Source organism: Crinia signifera, chromosome 1 (assembly GCF_055691185.1).
Source record: "Crinia signifera chromosome 1, ASM5569118v1, whole genome shotgun sequence".
NCBI lineage: Eukaryota > Metazoa > Chordata > Amphibia > Anura > Myobatrachidae > Crinia > Crinia signifera.
The window spans coordinates 353,640,662-353,660,893 of record NC_139217.1 but is presented as its reverse complement, the minus strand read 5'-3'; the positions used below and the strand labels follow the sequence as shown (position 1 = coordinate 353,660,893).

General features: G+C 44.5%; 1 protein-coding gene and 1 long non-coding RNA gene across 3 annotated transcripts; both read right to left on the bottom strand.

The window, feature by feature from the left end:
- Positions 1 to 1,306: 1,306 nt before the first annotated feature.
- Positions 1,307 to 6,867, bottom strand: LOC146030269 (uncharacterized). Its single transcript, XR_014455773.1, has 4 exons — positions 6,737 to 6,867; positions 5,643 to 5,864; positions 3,425 to 3,493; positions 1,307 to 2,803 (listed from the first exon to the last, which is right to left on the bottom strand). It is a non-coding gene; the product is annotated as an uncharacterized LOC146030269 (long non-coding RNA).
- A 3,072-nt stretch (positions 6,868 to 9,939) lies between these two features.
- Positions 9,940 to 19,791, bottom strand: LOC146008767 (uncharacterized). 2 transcript variants are annotated; one of them, XR_014444564.1, is made up of 4 exons: positions 19,533 to 19,791; positions 16,812 to 16,863; positions 13,041 to 13,106; positions 9,940 to 12,841 (listed from the first exon to the last, which is right to left on the bottom strand). XR_014444564.1 is itself a non-coding variant. In XM_083148434.1 (3 exons), exons 1-3 carry the CDS (start codon positions 13,622 to 13,624, stop codon positions 12,156 to 12,158), a joined length of 783 nt encoding a protein of 260 aa, XP_083004560.1. In that variant the 5' UTR covers positions 13,625 to 14,521; the 3' UTR covers positions 9,940 to 12,155. The 2 variants fall into 2 exon arrangements, 1 of the variants encoding a protein (XP_083004560.1); XM_083148434.1 differs by lacking the exons at positions 16,812 to 16,863; positions 19,533 to 19,791 and adding an exon at positions 13,594 to 14,521.
- Positions 19,792 to 20,232: the final 441 nt, after the last annotated feature.

Sequence of the window (20,232 nt, the reverse complement as noted above, 5' to 3'; positions counted from 1 at the left end):
GGCAGGGAGCCGTGGGACGGTGGCAGGCAGGGAGATTGAAGTCTCCCTGCCTGCCCCAGAACGTATGTGGGGGGGAGGTGGGTTCCCCGGGACCCAGGCAGCACAAGCTGCCCTCCCCCCAGAGCCAGCAGGGGACCGGGTATATTCACTGCTCCCGATCATGCATATGTAATGATCGGGTACAGTGAATATATGAATATCTAATGAGCGGCTCGGCTCCCGGCCCCCTGCTGGCTGCTCTGTGTAAAAAAAAAAAAAATTTAAATTAAAATATATATTCATGTGCTATAAGCACATGAATAAAAATAGCATGCCCCTTCTCAGAATAAAATTCCTGATTTTTTTACACCAAAATGAAAGCAAAAAAAACTTTTATTTTAAAAGTTCACATTCCACTTCTCCATGAAAAGATGGAGAATTGCTTCACGGCGAAAATCACTCAGAAAGACGGCGAGAAGTGCACATTGAATAGGGTTGTTCGCTTTTTGAGAGCAAAAGTCTCCGTCCAACGCGATAAAAGCACAAACTCGCCATAAAACACGGCAAATTTTTCTCATTGAATACTGTACTGACACTGCGGGCAGAGAGAATGCAATTGGATAGGGGTCCTTCGTACTCTTTGTGGCACTGGGTGTATCATAAGGTTGCTGTAGGCAAAGCGTGTATAACATTACTTATATTAAAAAAATAAACCTTTTATATAAAAAAAGCAATATATTACACCTGTCACTGTGAATTCCCAGCAGCCTCAGGAGTTGCATAGGAGGTCAGGAGAAGGTCACATGACCAGTGTCAGGTGCTAAGGTCAGTGACAGTTTGAAGGCAGTGTCAGTTGATGGAGTCAGAGATGTACAAGGCCCATTGCATATTTTCAGAGCACGGGTTGCCTGTGGGCCTACACACATTTTGGCCTGTTTTGTAAGCGATCTGACTACATAAGACTAGATTGCTTAGAAATTAAGCACACATCACGGTATGTGTAGGGCCCAAAGAGATATGTGGCCCCGTGCATCGATATCCCGGGGACATGTAGAGACTGCATGCAGTATAAATCTAGTCAGAGACTGCACATCGCCCGTGTTTCCTGAAATAAACAATAGCATTCTACGTTTTTCCCCTTGCTTAACTCAAATCGCCTATGTATAACCTTTTGAGTGATAAATGAATGGTCAAAATTGGTGTGAAAATTGGCAAGCAAACATTTTAATTCATCATAATGACTGTAATGTTTTCCTTATATAGGAAATATCTTTTTTACACATTTCTTATTTGAATTTATATAACAAATATAAGCAATGCTTGCATTTTTGTGTCAATTTGTAACACATAAAGGATCTTGATTTAGTGTTCAGTTTAGCACCCATACAGTTATTATTTTCTGCCTGGTGCTTCTAGCACAGTCTGGTCAGTATCTCAATGGTGCTAGAATGAGCATTATTTTCTTCAAAGCATTAAAGTTTCTAGCCCTAGTAGTAAGGTAAACCAGTTTGTGCAAGTGCCTGACTGATCACGTACATCCTACTCTTGTGTTATTGGGGAACTGCTGCTTCTCCGCCTATTGGCAATCACTGACCAGACTGCAATGCTGATGGAAGTCACTGTCAGTATAATAAAATAGCAGTTGTAGGCGACAAACTGATTGTAGATCCCCAGATTGAGACCAGTTATTAGGAGAGTCACAAGTTCTTTCAGGAGAGTGGATGTGAAGTTGTTCATCCCAAATACAAAAGCGTATCTGCTCCTAGTGACCGTCACAGCGATGTTCATCAGCATTATTATTGTGTTGCTGATCATATAGGATATCTTAAATACAATGTAGCCAGCATAGGCCACCCAGATGGATGTTGTCATGGCCATGGCTAATGTGGCAAAACCGTCCTCTGCGCATAGGACAGACACAGTCAGCTCTCCCCAGAAGCTCCAATCTGCTGTCATGCGATCCATTATGCAGAATGCAACTAGTCCTAGCACAGCTGCTACAGTTTCCACTTCTCCGTTAAGCATAAAGACACTGCCAGAGTTTTCTAAGAGATGTTCCCAGAGCATATGGGAAATGTCTGTCACTTGGTGGGAGCCTACTGTCACAAGTAACCACCATATTCATCAGCAGCTGGTGCTGAAACTACAGCACTCACAGATGTCCTACCATTCTTGCTTGATGAACCTGACCACCACCTTGTAGCAGCAGTGCACCACGTTCCTGTCTTTATGCTTAATCTGGTCATTTAAACATTCTGAACTTGGCTCATTCATGCTGAAAAAAAATGGCCGAAATCAATTTTTTTGCACCAATCGCCAATTTAATGTGTGGCGATTTGCAGTGAAATTCACACTTTTTGTCCGCTAAATCACACATTTTAAAATGGCAATGTTTAGTCACACATGAATTCGCATCCAGATGTTTTCCCATTTAAAAAAAATGTATGGGCTTTTTCGGGTCCCCGCGGTTACATGAGCAGTGTGGTTCACCTTCCGCAATTGCTGGAAGATGTTCCGCAAGTACCCTTGCATGTTGACCATTTGTTGTGATTGTTTGCCCATGAACTCAACCTGTTTGTCCTTAAAGGAATGCAAGGATCTGGCCAGCTCATCTGTAGTAGGGGTTGCAGGGCCTGTAGGCGCAGTAGGGTAAGGGTCTGTACATGGTGGGTACTTCTTTGCCTTGCTGTGCTGGCTGGCTCAGTAGGGATATCCTCTGCCTCGTAGGGGTCCACTGTGTGGAGCATTATTTCCCCATCAACGTCCAGCATTGGTGGGTCAGGATGTGGGTCCTCTTCCTGATGGACCAGTTCTTGAGATGTTCCTGTGAATATTTGCAAATTGGTAAATGATGCAATACTGCTGTGGAGTTTTATGGTGTAGTGAAATGTTGCTCAATGTTTACCAATGTTCTTTGACAACACTCCTTGTGGGTTTTTAAAAAAAAATGGTCCATATACTGTATGTGATGGATAGTTATAGTGATGTATGTACTTGATTAACAATTATTGTGTTGTTCTGTTCTGGTGTGTGGTTTCTCCTATGAGTATTGCTCATCATGTAACCAAAAAATGTTTCATGAATCTGGCCCATCATGTATAATGTGCATGTTTACCCCTAAAAAAAATCTTACTCAGCCTTTGGCCCATGTTTCTTTTAACTGCCATTTTGATTTTTGGATTTGGACACTAAGCTCTTGGGTTGGGTTGTGGGTAGTGGTTGGGGGGCCATAGTGTATCGGTGGCCTATTCTGCCATTTTTCAAGGGACATCAATAGCAGGCCCGCAGCATGAATAGGGATTTTCCTTCACCGTGTGTTACAGATTTAGATGATTGGTTTGTTATTCACAGGCGTCAGGTCTGGTGGATTTGTTTTTGTGTCTGGCAGACAAATGTTTTTATGGGTTAGAATAGTGTGTTTGTGTGTATTTATAAATATACTCACTAGCTCGCTCTTGTGGCACGTGTCCACGAGGGGGGTTGTGGCCAGCTGGACGACATTGTGTAGTTTGATCTGCAAAATAATTAGCAAACAGTGTTAAAATTGCATTGTATTTTGTTGTAAATTAATTGTGGCAATCAACTGGCAATTAAAAAAAAAATTCATGTTTTTTTTAATTATTTTGTTTGATCAATTTTTGGTGGATGCTTTTTGCATTTATTTTTATAATAAAAAAGGGATTCATCCAAAATAGGTGGACTGCACAAGATTCAGAATATTTTTGAACAACAATACATCAGCACAATACTATGTAATAATTATAAGCAGACCTGCAGTTCTGGACGCATACTGATCAGCAGTGAATCATAAGGTACACAATTGTTTGGGACTGATTTCATTAACATGTGCACACCTTGCTGGGATCTGTAGTTCCACAGCAACACTTTTTTATTTATTTAATTCAATATTTTTTATTGAAATTTGTAATGCTTACATAAACAAAAAACAATTGCAGTCAAGGACTAATAATGCATATAACAAATTGCTTGTGTTTCAAACAATCATTTCCATTAGACAGAGGTATATACTGTATGTAAAAAAAACATTGTGATTATAAACTTATGCATATATGGATTAAATAAACATGTTGTGATACATTGCATTAAGGTTGTTGTGTTGCTCTTTCGCAGCCCGATCAAGGCACTTCTCACTTAATGAGTAGGCTCTGCACGAGGTTGGGAAACGGCAGGGGCTCACCGCAATTTCAATGGGATGTACGTTATATAGGTTTGATAGAGAAACCCAGAACTCTCCAAAACAGCAAGGGCATGCATGCCCCAGGATAGCAATGAGGGGAGACCCAGGTTGTCCACCAGGGAGTTAACCCTGGTGCACGAAGGGGGACTCTAGTCATTTGTTCCATATGGCATGATATTTTTTCTCAGAACCTCTAGAGAGATACTGTAGACAAATTTTTCATTTAGTGCCACCTCATTGGACAATGATATCCATTCTCTCAATGTAGGGCCGCTTGAGGCTAACCATGACCTGGCAATGCAAACTTTTATCAAGGTACATAACTGAGTAACATAACTTTGGGTGGGTTTTTCTAGTATGTCTTCTGCCCATATTGCCAAAGTACATAGCCTTGGAGTAAACACATCCCTTGGGATGACCGTGGCTACCATTGTGTGTATGGCTTCCTGCCAGAATGCTGGTAGGAGGGATGTGTGCAACGGTCACAGCGTGAGTGTCCCTCTGACTCACTGAGACGGCGGATGAGCTACGAGCAGCTCCTCTCTGCGGTGAAGGGCTCATGGAGCTGGGCTGCTGGGGTGACTGTCCCGCTGTGCAGGTGTGTGTTTATTGTCGGGGCTGGGTGCTGGCCGGGTGATTGTCCTGCCGTGTAGGTATAGGGGTGTGGCCTATGCCATGCCCCTTTTCCGACGCTCGCGCGGCTACGCCGTGCGAATGTCCCTATTCTAAACGTCAGAAAGTTGGGAGGTATGCAGCAGCAGCACATGTGCAGAGGGGGAGAGAGCTCTCACGAGTACTGACCAATCAGTACTGGCTTTCCCCACTGCTCCTCCTTTCTTCTCTTACTGGCTTTGCCCCGCCCCCATTCTCCAGGCTGCGTGTGAGTCAGCCTCCTATGCAAAGCACTACTGGGAGTCTGTCTAACTCCTGTACTGAATTGTTGTGTCACCTCAGCTTCAGGATTAGCATCCATAAATGAAGCAGTGGGGTAAGTACCATGGGGAAAGTGGTGCCTTGGTTGCTGGGGGTGGATTAGCCTTGTACAATTCTAAACCTTAGGGCTCATGGCTTGTGTCTACACACTGTAGCTGCCAGATCCATCCTTGCCAACAAGTGAATAGTGCAACCCTTGGCGAAAAACACAAAACAATTACACTTACACAATTTAATGTGTGCATGGGTCACTGTAATCGGCAAGCAATCACAGTTTGTTTTTTCCCGTGTGGGTCACTGTCAGTAACCTTAGGATTTAAAAGAGAAAGCAGACCATGGTGCAAATATAGTTTTCACAATCTGCACAATTTAATAATAAATGGATGCACTCACAAACAAATGTGTTTCATAGGCACATCAACGGTCTTTGATCTTCATAAAAATCCACACGGATCCTGAGGAGCTTAAAAAACAATTTCTAGTGCAATATTGTTTTTTATAAAAGTAAAAAATATTTATTGGACAAACTCACATATTCGTAGAAATAAAATCGCATGTAACCCACAACTGGGTATCAGGGTCCTCCAGGGGATGGATGTACAACAACAGGTTTTTCCCTCTTATCCAGTCCACAGGGGTCCGTTCGGCAGCAGTGGTTTTTACTAAGATCCATCCTTGCAGCAGAGAAAGCAGATCTCTCTCCTTCTGACCCGTGTTTATCTCTCCCTTGATTTCTATGTCTCTCCTCCCACTCCTTAGGAAAATCATAAATGCTATTTCAATATGCTGGAAAACCAAAGTGGATTCAAGTAAATACTGTATAAAACGTAGCATGGAATAAAGTTTTAAACAATATTCCATTTTATGTGTGTCTTACACAGTACATTAAGCCTGTACAGCCAGCTGGATTTAACATACAGTGACTCCTATGTATTATTTTAGGGACCCTAGTACTACTGACAACCGTCACACTGCCAAGCAGAACAATACCAGGTTGCCAGAGGACGCACAATGGGATGCACGACTGCTCCAGGTGTGGTGACTTGGATTTTGGGATGCATTCTGTGCTGAGCTGAGGAGGAGGAGTGGCTTCCCTCTCATCTCTCTTCACAGCTTCCATTCTGTGACCGCATAAAGATGGGGACATGCTGAGACTGTACTAGCCGCGGTCCCCAGTCAGTGCGGCTTATACTGCACACTAGGGCATAAGAGGGGTGCAGGTATCATAATCAGGAGGAGGCTGCTGTGACTGGTTACAGGATGTGTACAGAGTACACACGCAGGTACTATAGACACGCATTACATGCAGAGTGTAATGTCTGAGGTGGTGAGTACTGTCAGTGGGAATGACACGCCAGCGGGCAGCAGCAGAGGAACAGAGACGTTCTAGTGTTTATATTATATGTGTGTACTGTACTGCCACTCTAGGCTAATAAATAGCAACAGGTCCGGTGCTTGCAATCCTGGTGTAGGAAATGTAGCAGCAAATGGTAGCATGTACTCAGAATCCAATTCAGCAATGATCAACAAATGGAAAAAAGACACAACCAGAGGTTATGCTGTCAACGTTTTGGACTGTAACGTCCTTTATCAAGACATATAATGAAAACATAAAAAATTACTTACATATACAGGAGAGTGCTGAAAGCCCACTGTGCCTGCCCGTCACCTGCACGCTGCCGGGGAGCCCTATGACGTCATGGGAGCGTTGCAGCTCCGTCGAGACCGAGCCACCCAGGAGGGGGGGGGGGGGCGTGCCACCCGTGTAACCATCACCATGGTGATCTGACAAAAACATAAACGTGTAGAGCACACAAATCTGTAAGCAACTGGTGCGTAATAACATCACACAGTACATACTGTCATTACATGGTAAATGCTAACATCATGATTAAACAATAAGGTGAGTGCAGAACACGTAACTGAAACTGCACTATGCTCATGAAACTGGCAGGAGAGCAGGCACTGACAACCGCAGGAGCTGTCCATGAAACAAGGCTGACTGCGCTCCTAGGTGTGGCACAGAACGGACACATTGGATCATGTGTGGGCACATAACTAGTCTGGTGGGTGCATACGACTAATGCTGTAGTCAGGCTGTGACCCATGCATAGAACTGTATGCAAAAATGCTAGGATCTATTGGCCGTGGGACCCAATGTTCACAGAAAACAGGTTAACGAAAGTTGTTCATTGACACCTAAGGGGCTCACTGTTTGTAATCGATATATCCTCGTCTGTTGGGGGGATGCTGTCCTTCATTTTATACCTCAGGGTAGGAAAAGAATGATTAAACAACTTGAAGTGCTGGGCGACCGGCTGATTAGAACCTTTTCCATCAAGCGCAGCGCATATGCTACATCAGTGTATAGCGATTCTTTCTTTAAATTGTCGTATGGTCTTCCCTATGTAGAGAAGACCACACGGACACTTGATGTAGTATATAACGAATTTGCTGGAACACGTAAGGGAATGTCTGATCATAACTTTTTCACCTGCGCCTGGGTGAAAGAAATGGTCTCCCGTTTCCAGGTTAGCACAAGTGGTGCAACCCAGGCACTTAAAGTTGCTGGGCAGTGGGTGAACCGTTTCACACAATGAAAAAAGTGCATATTATAAACAATTACATAACAGATGCAAAAATTATAATTTAAAACACACAATTAAAAGTACAGATATACATAGAAACAGAAGGCATCATAACAGTAGATAGATGATCGGCAGACTTAACCTAAAGGCGTACAGCAGCAACATAAATATATTATAAGTAATGCACTAACCCGTTAGACCAAAGCACAACTTTAATGTATGAAGTTTTGCATGTTCAGTAAGACCATACGGGGCCAAAGTATTCAATCTATGAATCCATCTGGATTCACATTATATATATATATATATATATATATATATATATATATATACAAACAGGTAGTTGGCCGGGCACTCGTGTATAATTCCAAGAGTATTGCTGTGGTGCCTTCCCAGGTAACAAACAAGTTGCTCCAATGTAGAAATGTGAAGAAGGCGGCACTCTCCAGACTAGTTTCAGTGATATAAAATAGCCTTTATTCCAACGGCGTTTCGGGTGTTACCCCGTTATCATAGACATACAAGTGCATATGAAAAACAACCAGACATATAAAGCAGACAAAATCCCGCCCCCACATTAATCAGGCATCACCTGGCCTTACCGGTATCACCTGTGAGTAACAGCGGCGGCTAGCGTATGTCCACGAGTCCCTTGTGTGCGTCGCATCCGGATGACGCGTCACGCTGTTGTAGCGCTCATACGTCACCCCTCCGCTTTCTGCATCCAGGCCGACTCGCTTCCAGTCAGCTAAGCAATGCCCCACGTCACTCTGCTGCGTCCCGGCTTCACCAGCGTTACCTAGCAACCTATGAAACATCAACATAAACAAAGCACATTGAATAAAAATATGTTAAAACATAAAGTATTACAAACATACAGTTATGATAGTATTAAAATTGACTATATAACCCACTGGACTATAGAATTGGGAAACAAGATTCCTCTATTATTTAAATAATTGTTCCCCAAACCGTCATATATGTTTAGCGTATATTGTTAACGTATAGCCAGCTGGGTATATGGAGATGAAGACATAATATTTACAGTAAGCTCTAAAACAAACAATGTAAAAAATACAGAAGAAAAAGAAAAAATATATATAAGCAAAAATTTGAAAGATGCACAAACATCATAATATAGTAGTACAAAAAGAAAGAAGAATCTCTGGATATTAGGATCAATGACATTAAAGATAACACTGCAGACCCCATTGTTCATTTAAGCCCTTCGGGGCTAAGGTTTGCAAGAAATAAATCCATTTGCATTCCAACTGCATCAATTTTTTATTTCTGTTGCCCCCCGTAGGGAGGCAGGTATCTGATCTATAACCATAAATCTCATACTTGCCACACTGTGGCCCATTTTGATGCAGTGGCGTGCAACAGGTTGGTCGCTATGTCCACACAATAGACCCTGATGTATGCCTGACCTATGTAGGGCCATCCGCTCCTTAAACGTACGTTGCGTTTTCCCCACATAGGACAGGAAACAGGGACAAGTGAGAACATATATGACATATGTTGAATGGCAAGACAAGGGAAATTTTATAGGGATGCGTTTGCCAGAGTGTGGGTGATTAAAGGTGGCACCCACTGTCATGGACCTGCATGTGATGCAGCCCAGGCAGCGGTAGCAACCATTTTTTCTCCCCAGGAAGATTGAACCAGGGAGTTTGTCCCACCCTGATATATCAAGCCTAACCACCTGATCTTTAATATTTTTACCTCTCGTGAGGCTAGGCAGTAATCTGGTGTTATTCAGGAGGGGCAAATCTTTATCAGTAGACACTGCTGGCCAAAATTGTTTAGCTTTCACAATATTTCCCTTGCTGCGAGTAGAGAACTGGTTAACCCATGGAATTTTGTTGTCCCTTACCCTTAAGTAGTACATTACGTGGGATACTAAGGATTTTCTTTTTAAGGGCCAATAGCTCCTTTTTAGGGTAACCTCTATCAAGAAATCTGGCAACCATGGCATCCAAAGCCGGTTCCACTTGACTGGCCTCTAAAGTGATACGCCTTACTCTCAACAATTGAGAGTAGGGTAGGCCCTTGCGAGTGGACACCGGATGAAAACTTTTATTGCGCAGGACCGTATTACGGTCGGTGGGGCACTCGTGGCTTTTCTTCCAATAAATACAATATAGCGAGATAGCAGCAACATTTCAATTTATAGTCAAATTGTAATTGTGTTTATTGGAAGAAAAGCCACGAGTGCCCCACCGCAAGTCCACTATGTTTTCTAGTGCTGGCACCGGCGCAATCGATTCCTGTTACAAGGAGTGCCAAACCCCTGTTTTGTATATATATATATAGATATATATATTTATATATATATATATAATACCGTTGTTTGTTCAGCACTCTGGAAGAAAGAACAACTTGCCGGGGTGCCTTCAGAAGCTTTAATAATACTGACACGATACCTCCTGGTCTGGCTAGGTCCAGGTAGGAAAAAGCGGCACTCCACAGACTCCAATAGTGAAAATAAGAAATTTAATCCATAAAGGTACAGTACATCATGGTCGACGTTTCAAGACCTACAGGTCTTTTCCTCAAGACTAGTACCATAAACTGCATTCAGTGCTGTGCTGGTGACCAAAAGAAAGCAAAGACTTTCTTACCTTAAATAGCTGATCTGTGTAATGGTGCACGCGTGCAGATTCCCTCAGCGTCCCGCATATATATATAGAAAATAAGAACACCGGGTGCTCTTGCAGGATTTTTTTTGGTCTTCCTAACATCCATGGCTATTAGCCATGAAATTTGACGTCAGATACGTAGAAAGAATTACAGTGAAAAGGAACAGTATCCAGATAGATACCAAGCGTACTCATCAAATGTAAGAAATGAGTGTCCCTATAATAAGCAATGACTTTTTCTAGCAGGCATCTTATGTGACACTTTGGGCAGCATCTTTTGCGCCATCTACAATTACTGTATACATTATATTCTATTAATGGAGAGCAGTGTCCAGGGTAGCGGCAGGCGGAAAAATGGAAAAAATCCTATTCAAAAGACTGGGTGGCTGCTGATTGGCTCCTGATGCTTGCCGTTATCCCGGACCCTGCTCTCCCATCCCAGCTCCCTGCCTACCTCAGATCCTGCTCTCCTGTTGCTACCCCGACTGCAGCTCCTCCGGGTTACATGTGATAAATCGCATCCAATTTATCACATGTAAAAAATGGCACATCAAGTGCAAAATCTTATCAAGCTCTCCTGGGGAGCTGCTGGGGGAGCTCAAAGGAAGTCGGGCAGAAGTTGGCCTACTCTATGGGGCCATTAAACTTATCCATAAAGAAAAATCTAGAGGAGGTGGGGTATACAGGTCTGGTCCAGCGGTGATAAACAATAATTATAGTGGGCATGTGCAAGGAAACAATGTAGTGTCAATAGACATTAGTAAAATTTAAACCAAAGAAGCAGTGCATATTCAAGATCGGGGAGTGTGGGCTGTCTATCTAGATAAATAGTTTTCAAAAGTAGAGTTTGAACCTCAGATAGGATTGGAGCAGAAGCGTTCGTCCAATGAGTGAGAACAATTTTCTTAGCAATTGTGACAATATTGGTCATTAATGGGGTCAACCAGATCGGGACATTAGCACACAGAAAAGGTAGAGGTGTGAAAAATAAATGTAGATTGAAGGTCTGATTGATGAATACCAACACTTTGGCCCTTATTCTACTTGAATCGGACAGATACGTATTTCGGACAGGAACCGAGTGCTCCTAGCCTCGCCTACCGTACAGATCGCTCACACGGTCCAAATGCGGTAAGACGCAGAGCGAACAGACCACAAGTGGATGTTTCATGTGAACAACTCCCCCATATGTGGGAACCTCCCCCATTCTCCGATGGTCGCTGTGTTTTCTAAGAGATGTTCCCAGAGCATATGGGAAGCGTCTGTCACTTGGTGGGAGCCAACTGTCACAAGTAACCACCATATTGACCAATATCTGGTGTTGGAAGTACAGCACTCACAGATGTCCTGCCATTGCTGCTTGAGGAACCTGACCACCGACTTGCAGCAGCAGTGCACAGTGTTGGCTCATTCATGCTGGGCGTGGGCAAGAAAATGGAGATGATAAAAGCCACTGATGCACTTCCTAAGGAAATAATGTTCAGGTGGTAGAAGGAGAAGTGGCCATATGTCACCATGAGCTCAGAGCTCCTATGGCGTATCCCAGCAAGTTATACAGTATGTTCTACAACAGATAAAGGCCTTGTCATGCCCTACTAAGTTCCAGTGTTTTGAAATTGTATTGCCACCAAGGCCACATCATTAAAATGTTTAGCAAATATGAAAATAATGAAACATTATTACGTGTGGTAACTTTTTTATTGGAGTGAAAAATGTGGAAACATGTAAATAAACATGAAAAGCCAAAACAATTGCAAATTTGTGTGACACACAGTAACAGCATCCTACTAGTGTCATTACTAGTTGTGTCTAAATTTATGGGTTTTTACCCTTCCCACGGGAGCTAACACCCTTCCCTGAACTACTCAGGCCACCCCTGGTGCGTACACTCCTACGAGGAGGACTAGTCGGTGAGCTGCTCATAGGGGTGGTGGAGAGGCTGCTTGCTGTAGAGGCAGCTGGGGCTAAGTGACTGGGGTTGCTTTGCTGTAAGTGTGTCTGAAGAGACACTAAAGCTGATGTTTGTGCAATCAGTGCTTGCGTCTGGGCACATATGTTGGCATTTGCCTGCCCTAATGTGGTGTTTTGGGCCTGTATGGCCTGGCTTATGTCGCCAAGACGCCTGTCTAGTGTGGCTACCATCCTTATTTGTGTGCCTACACTGACACGCACACTGTGAGCCACCTTTTTAATTTCGTGGCGTATGTTACAGACATATCCCTCAAAATGTTCCATTAGGACAGTTTGGGTCTGCATAAAATGGATCTGCTTCTGTTTGAAGCTGTGCAGGGAGTACGCCAACTCATCTGCCGCTGTGGGGATGGCGTTTTGACCCAGTGTGGTTTGGGGCGCTTGTGGCTGGCTAGATGGCCTTTGAGTGATGGGTGCCTGATCTCTTTGAACCTCAGCCTCAAAGTAGTCGACAGGCTCCAGGATTATGTCTGTATCCTCCTCTTGCATTTGTAGGTCCTCTTCTGGATGCTGTAGCTGGTGTGATGGGCCTGTGATTAATGGGACATTGGTTAGTATTGGATCTTACATGGGCCTTTTGTTTCAGTGCAGTTTTTACAACAATGTAGCTGCATAGCGAATTACTCTGCAGAAAAAGTGGCCTTTTTTGGGCCAACCTAGTGAATGGCCGAGGTTACATGCATACTGTGTGTGATGTGGTTTTGATTTAAATCCCATAGTCAAACTCACCTGCAGCCTCAAAGTCACCACTCATTTGCTGGGAATGACGGCCCACAGCACTCTCTGTATTTTGAGCTGGAGAATAAGTACACAAGTTGGATTATTGCAGTGTGTACCATAATTCAAAAACAATTCACATGTCCAAACCTAAACAGAAGATGACCACACATGGCTTAGGCTCAAATAAAATTGTCCACGTTATGAGGTGGCTATATTGTGTAATCTGCATATTCACCATTACATGATTAATTTGCACTTCCCTCTTTCATAGCCATCATGTAAGCTATTTGAAAATGAATGCATGTGCAAAATGCATCACACCACCCTACTTTGGGTGTGGAACATACCCTGATTTGTGTTATACCAATAGCATCAGTTGAGGAACTACTGAACCCAGCATACCACACAATAGTGAAATGATCCAAGAACACTTTCCCAATGGCCCCTTGCTGGGATGTGTAGTACCACAACATCACATCTATGCTGGGAACATAGAAACACAACATAATATCATTTTTACATAACAATGGTAAGTTGTAGGGGTACATTTGGTTTCACTTACCAGCTTGAGGTGGAGTTTGAGGGCGATCCATATCCTCAATATGTAGTCCTGGTAGTACCTCAGGGGGTATTATGCGGCGGAGCTGGTTCTCATATCAATGAAACCACACTTCTACCCTTGGTCCTCCTGTGCGACTTGCCTCAGTTTTTTCCAGGCCCATTTTTAGCTTCAATTGCCGCTTAATATCATTGAAACGTTTTTTTGATGTTGCGCACAAGGCGCTTATGTGTACTGACAGCATTTACTGATGTGGTTATATGTTTCCACATGGCCCTTTTTCTCTTGGCAATGGTACGGTTGTGGTGGGGCCCCAACAGCCAGCCATATGTCACCATGAGCTGACCACTCAGAGCTCCTATGGTGTATCCCACAAGTTATATGTTCTACAACCGATAAAGGCCTTGTCATACTTGTCAGCTGTCACCACAATGTATACATAAGAAAATATGGCAACGTCACATGCAGTGACCATAGCTGAGGTAACCTGAAAGCACTGCATGGCCTGGAAACTGGACGCAAAGCACAGTAGTCCATAGGTGATGACATGGCACAGGCCCTGATACATGATGACTGGTTTGTATCTGCAGAGGTCAATAAAGAGGAGAGCTGGCAGCTGGAGAAGCCACAGGCTGTATGTCCATATTTGGGGGAGATGATCCTTGACCACTTCCATGCAACAGCAGCAGAATCACGACCACACGTGCAGCATGAATGTAACCCAGGTCTTTACTCAGCATAAGGCAGACACTAATGCTGCTTTCCCACTGCCTACACGGGTAATGACCCGTTTTTTTTAAACGGGTCTTTAAACGGGTAAGAGCCATAAAGACTCTTTCCCACTGCAGCTTTTAAACGGTAAATTACCGTTTAAAAGCTGTTTTTGTCACATTCCCACTTACCCGTTTAAAAACCCGTTTAAGCAGTGTAAAGATAGGGGGGGGGGGGAGAATTTAAAAAAAAAAAAACGGCGTGGGGTCCCCCCCCACTGCCGTAACCAGCACCAGGCTGAAAGAGCCGGGGCTGGTAATAAAAAATCAGGAAACCCGACAAATAGCGGTTCCCTGATATTTTACAACCAGCCCCAGGCTCCAGGTCCGGGGCTGGTTCCCAAAATACGGGGGACAAAATGACTAGGGGTCCCCCGTATTTTAAGAACCAGCCCCAGGCACAACCAGCCAGCAGGGTAATGCCACAGCCGGGGGACACTTATGATATAAGTTCCCGCGGCCAAAGCATTAACCCTACCGACCAGTCAGCCTGGCCAGGGGCCCTGGGGGAGTGGGGACCCCCCCAATAAAGGGGTCCCCCCCCTCCAGGACTTACCTGACCAGGCTGAAGCCTGGTGCTGTCCTCGATGCCCCTGGGCGGTGGGCATCGAGCTGATGGTATGGTGTAAAAAATAGAATAAAAACCATTGTCTTTTACTGGTGAACTATGAGTCCCAGCAAGCCTCCCCCGCAAGCTGGGACTTGGAGAACCACAAGTCCCAGCCTGCGGGGCATTAAAGGGCCCGCTGGGTCTTGTAGTTCCACAGTAAAAGAAAGAGTTAAATAAACACACTGACACACGTGAAAAATAAAAGTTTAATACATACATAACACATACATACTGATACTTACCTATCTTGAGCCCGTAGGTAGCCCTGGTCCTGATGTCCTGGTCCGTGTCGGCGTCTGTATCCATGTCGGCATCCCTGTCGGCGACGGCGTCGGCGGTCCGGAGTCCGAAGAAATCCATTTGGGAAGCTGTGGAAGGAAACCATACTCACCTGTCCCAGCGCGACGTAGTCCAGGTAAGGTCTTTGCAAAAAAAACAAACCGACACCCCGAAACCAGACCGGACTGACGGAGACGCACGTGTGTTTGTTTACATCGTGCGGCTCCGCCTCCCGAATGCCGCTATTGGCCGCAAGGCGGCCAATAGCGGCATTCGGGGGCGGAGCCGCACGATGTAAACACACCGTGCGGCTCTCTGCCTGTTCGCTTGGTTCGGGTGTTCGTTTTTTTTTTTTTGCAAAGACCTTACCTGGACTACGTCGCGCTGGGACAGGTGAGTATGGTTTCCTTCCACAGCTTCCCAAATGGATTTCTTCGGACTCTGGACCGCCGGCGCCGTCGCCGACAGGGATGCCGACATGGATACAGACGCCGACACGGACCAGGACATCAGGACCAGGGCTACCTACGGGCTCAAGATAGGTAAGTATCAGTATGTATGTGTTATGTATGTATTAAACTTTTATTTTTCACGTGTGTCAGTGTGTTTATTTAACTCTTTCTTTTACTGTGGAACTACAAGACCCAGCGGGCCCTTTAATGCCCCGCAGGCTGGGACTTGTGGTTCTCCAAGTCCCAGCTTGCGGGGGAGGCTTGCTGGGACTCATAGTTCACCAGTAAAAGACAATGGTTTTTATTCTATTTTTTACACCATACCATCAGCTCGATGCCCACTGCCCAGGGGCATCGAGGACAGCACCAGGCTTCAGCCTGGTCAGGTAAGTCCTGGAGGGGGTGGGACCCCTTTATTGGGGGGGTCCCCACTCCCCCAGGGCCCCTGGCCAGGCTGACTGGTCGGTAGGGTTAATGCTTTGGCCGGGGGAACTTATATCATAAGTGTCCCCCGGCTGTGGCATTACCCTGCTGGCTGGTTGTGCCTGGGGCTGGTTCTTAAAATACGGGGGACCCCTAGTCATTTTGTCCCCCGTATTTTGGGAACCAGCCCCGGACCTGGAGCCTGGGGCTGGTTGTAAAAAATCAGGGAACCCCTATTTGTCGGGTTTCCTGATTTTTTTAATACCAGCCCCGGCTCCTTCAGCCTGGTGCTGGTTACGGCAGTGGGGGGGGACCCCATGCCGTTTTTTTTTTTAACGTGTAAAGGGCTACCCCTTTCCCACTGCCGAAAAAACGGCTCTTACACGTTAAAAACACTGCTTTTTACACGGGTAACAAAAAACGGTATTTGTTACCCGTGTAAAGCAACCTGGAGCTTTCCCACCGCAGCTCTAGCCGTTTAAAAAGGCTAAAAAAACGGCATTTACACGTGTAAAGCCTGCAGTGGGAAAGGGGCATAAGTGAAAGTAACAGGAGAACAACAGGAAGTAAAGTAAAACTGCGGCAACATGCATATATAATACAAGCATATGACAACAAGAAACCTCTATCATAAATGCATGTTCACAATATACATAGCATAGTGAAAAAGTTTGTATAAATACATACGTCCAGTAAGGAGACTCAAAGTCCAACATTGATATCATTGCTGTCATAATACCTGTTGCATAAAAAGAACATATTAATAGCAAACAGAGCCGGCCCTAGCCTAAATGATGCCCTAGGTAAGATTTTTGCTTGTGCCCCGTAGAACCGACACTAGTTCTGCTTCTCTGACCCTGCTCCCATTTCCCAGCACCATCAACCCTCATCATAGCAGTCATCATTTTGGTGCTCCTACCTGCAATATTTGAAATAGAAACAGTGCACACACAGGGGTGTGTTCTTGCTGGGAAGGGGCATGGCCACACAATAGTACCCCCAATTCAAATTATGCCACACAGTAGTGCAACTTTATTCACATGATATCATGCGATGGTGTCCCTTATTCACAGTAGTACCACTTTACCTTATATACATTACTCCTCACATTATTCACATTATACCCTTAGAAAAAATCCTGAGAAAATATTGTATTTTAAGCACCTCCATGGCCACACTGCAACCCAGCACAAAGCAGTGTGTGCTGGGCAGAGGAGAAGAGCTGCAGCTGCTGCTGTCACATAAGAGGAGGGGGCCCGGGCCCTGCTGGGCCCTTCCTTCAGACTTTGGCCTGGGTAATTTGTACCCCCTACCCCTTTCTCTCGGCACCCCTGATAATACCGCAGTAATGCCCCTTACACATGACACACATTATTAATGTCCTTATAAATATAATGTCCCTTACACATTATGCCAACCTTTATTCACATTATGACAAATATAATGCCCCTTACACATATGTCGCACATTATTAATGCCCTTATACACATGACACACATAATGCCTGTTACACATATGTTGCATATTATTAATGCATTTATACATGACACACATAATGCCCCTTACACATATGCCAAACAGTATTGCACAACCAACCCACCCGCAGACAGCACTCGCACAGCCGCTAACACTGTGAACTCTGCCTCTGCTTGGATACAGATATATCCTCATACATCTTGCCTCAATAGGCCATGCAGCTCCTGGCCAGTTCTGCTAATGTTGGGTGCATTTTTTGCAGAATATTCATCTTATTTGCATTGTTATGTGACCAGGACACATAAGGATGATTAAAATGATATGCGGCATGCCTATATTCTGTGTGCGACTGTAGCTGTACCTGCATATGGAATGCTATGTTACAGTGATTTCCATGAATACACTATTTCATATGCCTATACAGCCTCACTCACACACAGAATATAGGCATGCTGCATATCATTTTAATCATTTTAATCAGCAGAAGCTGCTGGTGCCCCTAGGCATTCCAAATGCCCTAGGCTTTTGCCTAGTTTGCCTATGCCTCGGGCCGGCTCTGATAGCATATGATTATCCATGCAAAGAGGACAATAATGTCTAGTAGTCTACAAATGACCCTTTGTTAATAGATGGCTTCAGTGTTGTCTAATGGCTATCACAACTAGATGGTAAGTGGATGGAGTTCCGTTACTATGTTGAAATGTATTATTGCTGGACAACGGGCACCCTCCCCGCATTGTGCTAAGTGGCTGTGCTGGACCCATGTGGATTGTGTATTGGAATCAGAGATTCCTGGTCGGGGCACCCCTGCTGTTTTATTACAAATACCCTCATCAAGGTGACTTTTAACCGTGAAGAAAAAATATATAGGGTTTGTGTGTTGCGCAATTAGCAGCAGCTGGCACAGGGGTAGTCACTCCCCAATGTAGGCTGAAGGAAGAAAATATTATATTGTGCCAGCGCTGGCTGAATGAATTTGCAAGATGGTTATAAAATTATATATCAGTTTTTAATAACTACACATGACAAAATGACAAAACATTTATCTAAAAATTCCACAGTGTTCATAAAAAGATATAAATCTAAAATGATGCCATTTTGAAACTGGCCGATGTCTTAATCAGATAAGAAACAAGCACAATATAGTTCCCACTGGATGTGAATGAATATTACTAATCCACACTGTGTTGGAGTTGATGCTGTATGTAAATAGCCATAGAGGTGAGAGATGTGGGGCGAAATGTAATATTGTGCGATTTTGCCGTTTTTTGCGATTTTTTTTTTTGCAAATGGTCAAATTTGCATTTTTTTTTTTGCAAACTCGCACATTTAGTAGATTGCGAGTTACGTTAAAACTCGCACTTTTTCCCATAAATTCACACTTGTGAAAGTTGCGTTTTTTGATTCTCACTTCAATTCACATCCAGATGTTTTAACATTGTAAAATATATAAATCGCATATTTAATGGAATGCGAATTAGGAATTTGCATCCCAAAAGTGCCTACAATTCGCAAACTAAATAGAGCAGGTTCTGATGGGCGATTTGGCCCCAGAACAACAAAGAACAAAATGAGAAATTATTAATAGCCTCACAGGTGACCCATATTGGAATGTGAAAATACCCTAGATAATTATGGCCACCTGTGAGGTTTTCTGAGGGAGATTTAGCAGAGTGGACTGGAGATTGATAGAAAAGATCATAAAAGCCACTGACGCACTTCCCAAGGAAATAATGTTCAGGTGGTAGAAGGAGAAGTGGCCAATCCTCACCATGAGCTGACCACTTAGAGCTCCTATGGTGTATCCCAGCAAGTTATATGTTCTACAACAGATAAAGGCCTGGTCATACTTTTCAGCTGTCACTGTGAGATGGGTGTAGGGGCGGTGCGGTGTGGTGCCTGCTGCCGTGCAGGTGTCTCCGGACCACTTACCTGGCGCCGTAACCACGGTCCTGGAATTCTCCGGCACCCGGACACGAACACCTAGGAGGAAGGAGAGTAGGTGAGAGCTGTTCCTTCTGGATGAAGACCGATGTGCCCTCCGTCCCACGACGTCTCTACAGAGGCACCCTCCGGGCTCCGGGAAATATAATCATCGGCACACTGCCTCAGAGCCTGGAGTGTCACCTATTGGCACTTGCGCACCTAGGTGATGCCTTGACCTCGCATGGAGATGCAAGGTCCACGTACGCCCTGGATTGATGAAGGAAGGGAGACAGGCAGAGACAAACACACACAACACTCACCGTCATCAGACTTGTACCCTCTCCAACACGTCCCTTACAGGTCCCTGTAAGGAAGAGACAACACAAAAACAACACCGTGCAGGGCCTAACGCTTACTAGTGTGGCACGTACCTGGGTAACTACATCACACAGCCCTCAAACTAACTATGTGTGTAGTGCGACACAAACTAACAATACTAACAATTCTACAGAGATGCCCTGCACATAAAACAGCATACAACACGGTACAAGATTTCACCAACAAAACAGGCCCTTCAATCTTTGCCTAACCTTTGTTGTTACACTCCCTTCCTACCTAGAGCTGGCCAGCATATGCACACTCTAACGATACTAGTTAGGTACTTGGGGAACCACGAGGGGACTGCCGCAGAGCACGTCTACCTGTT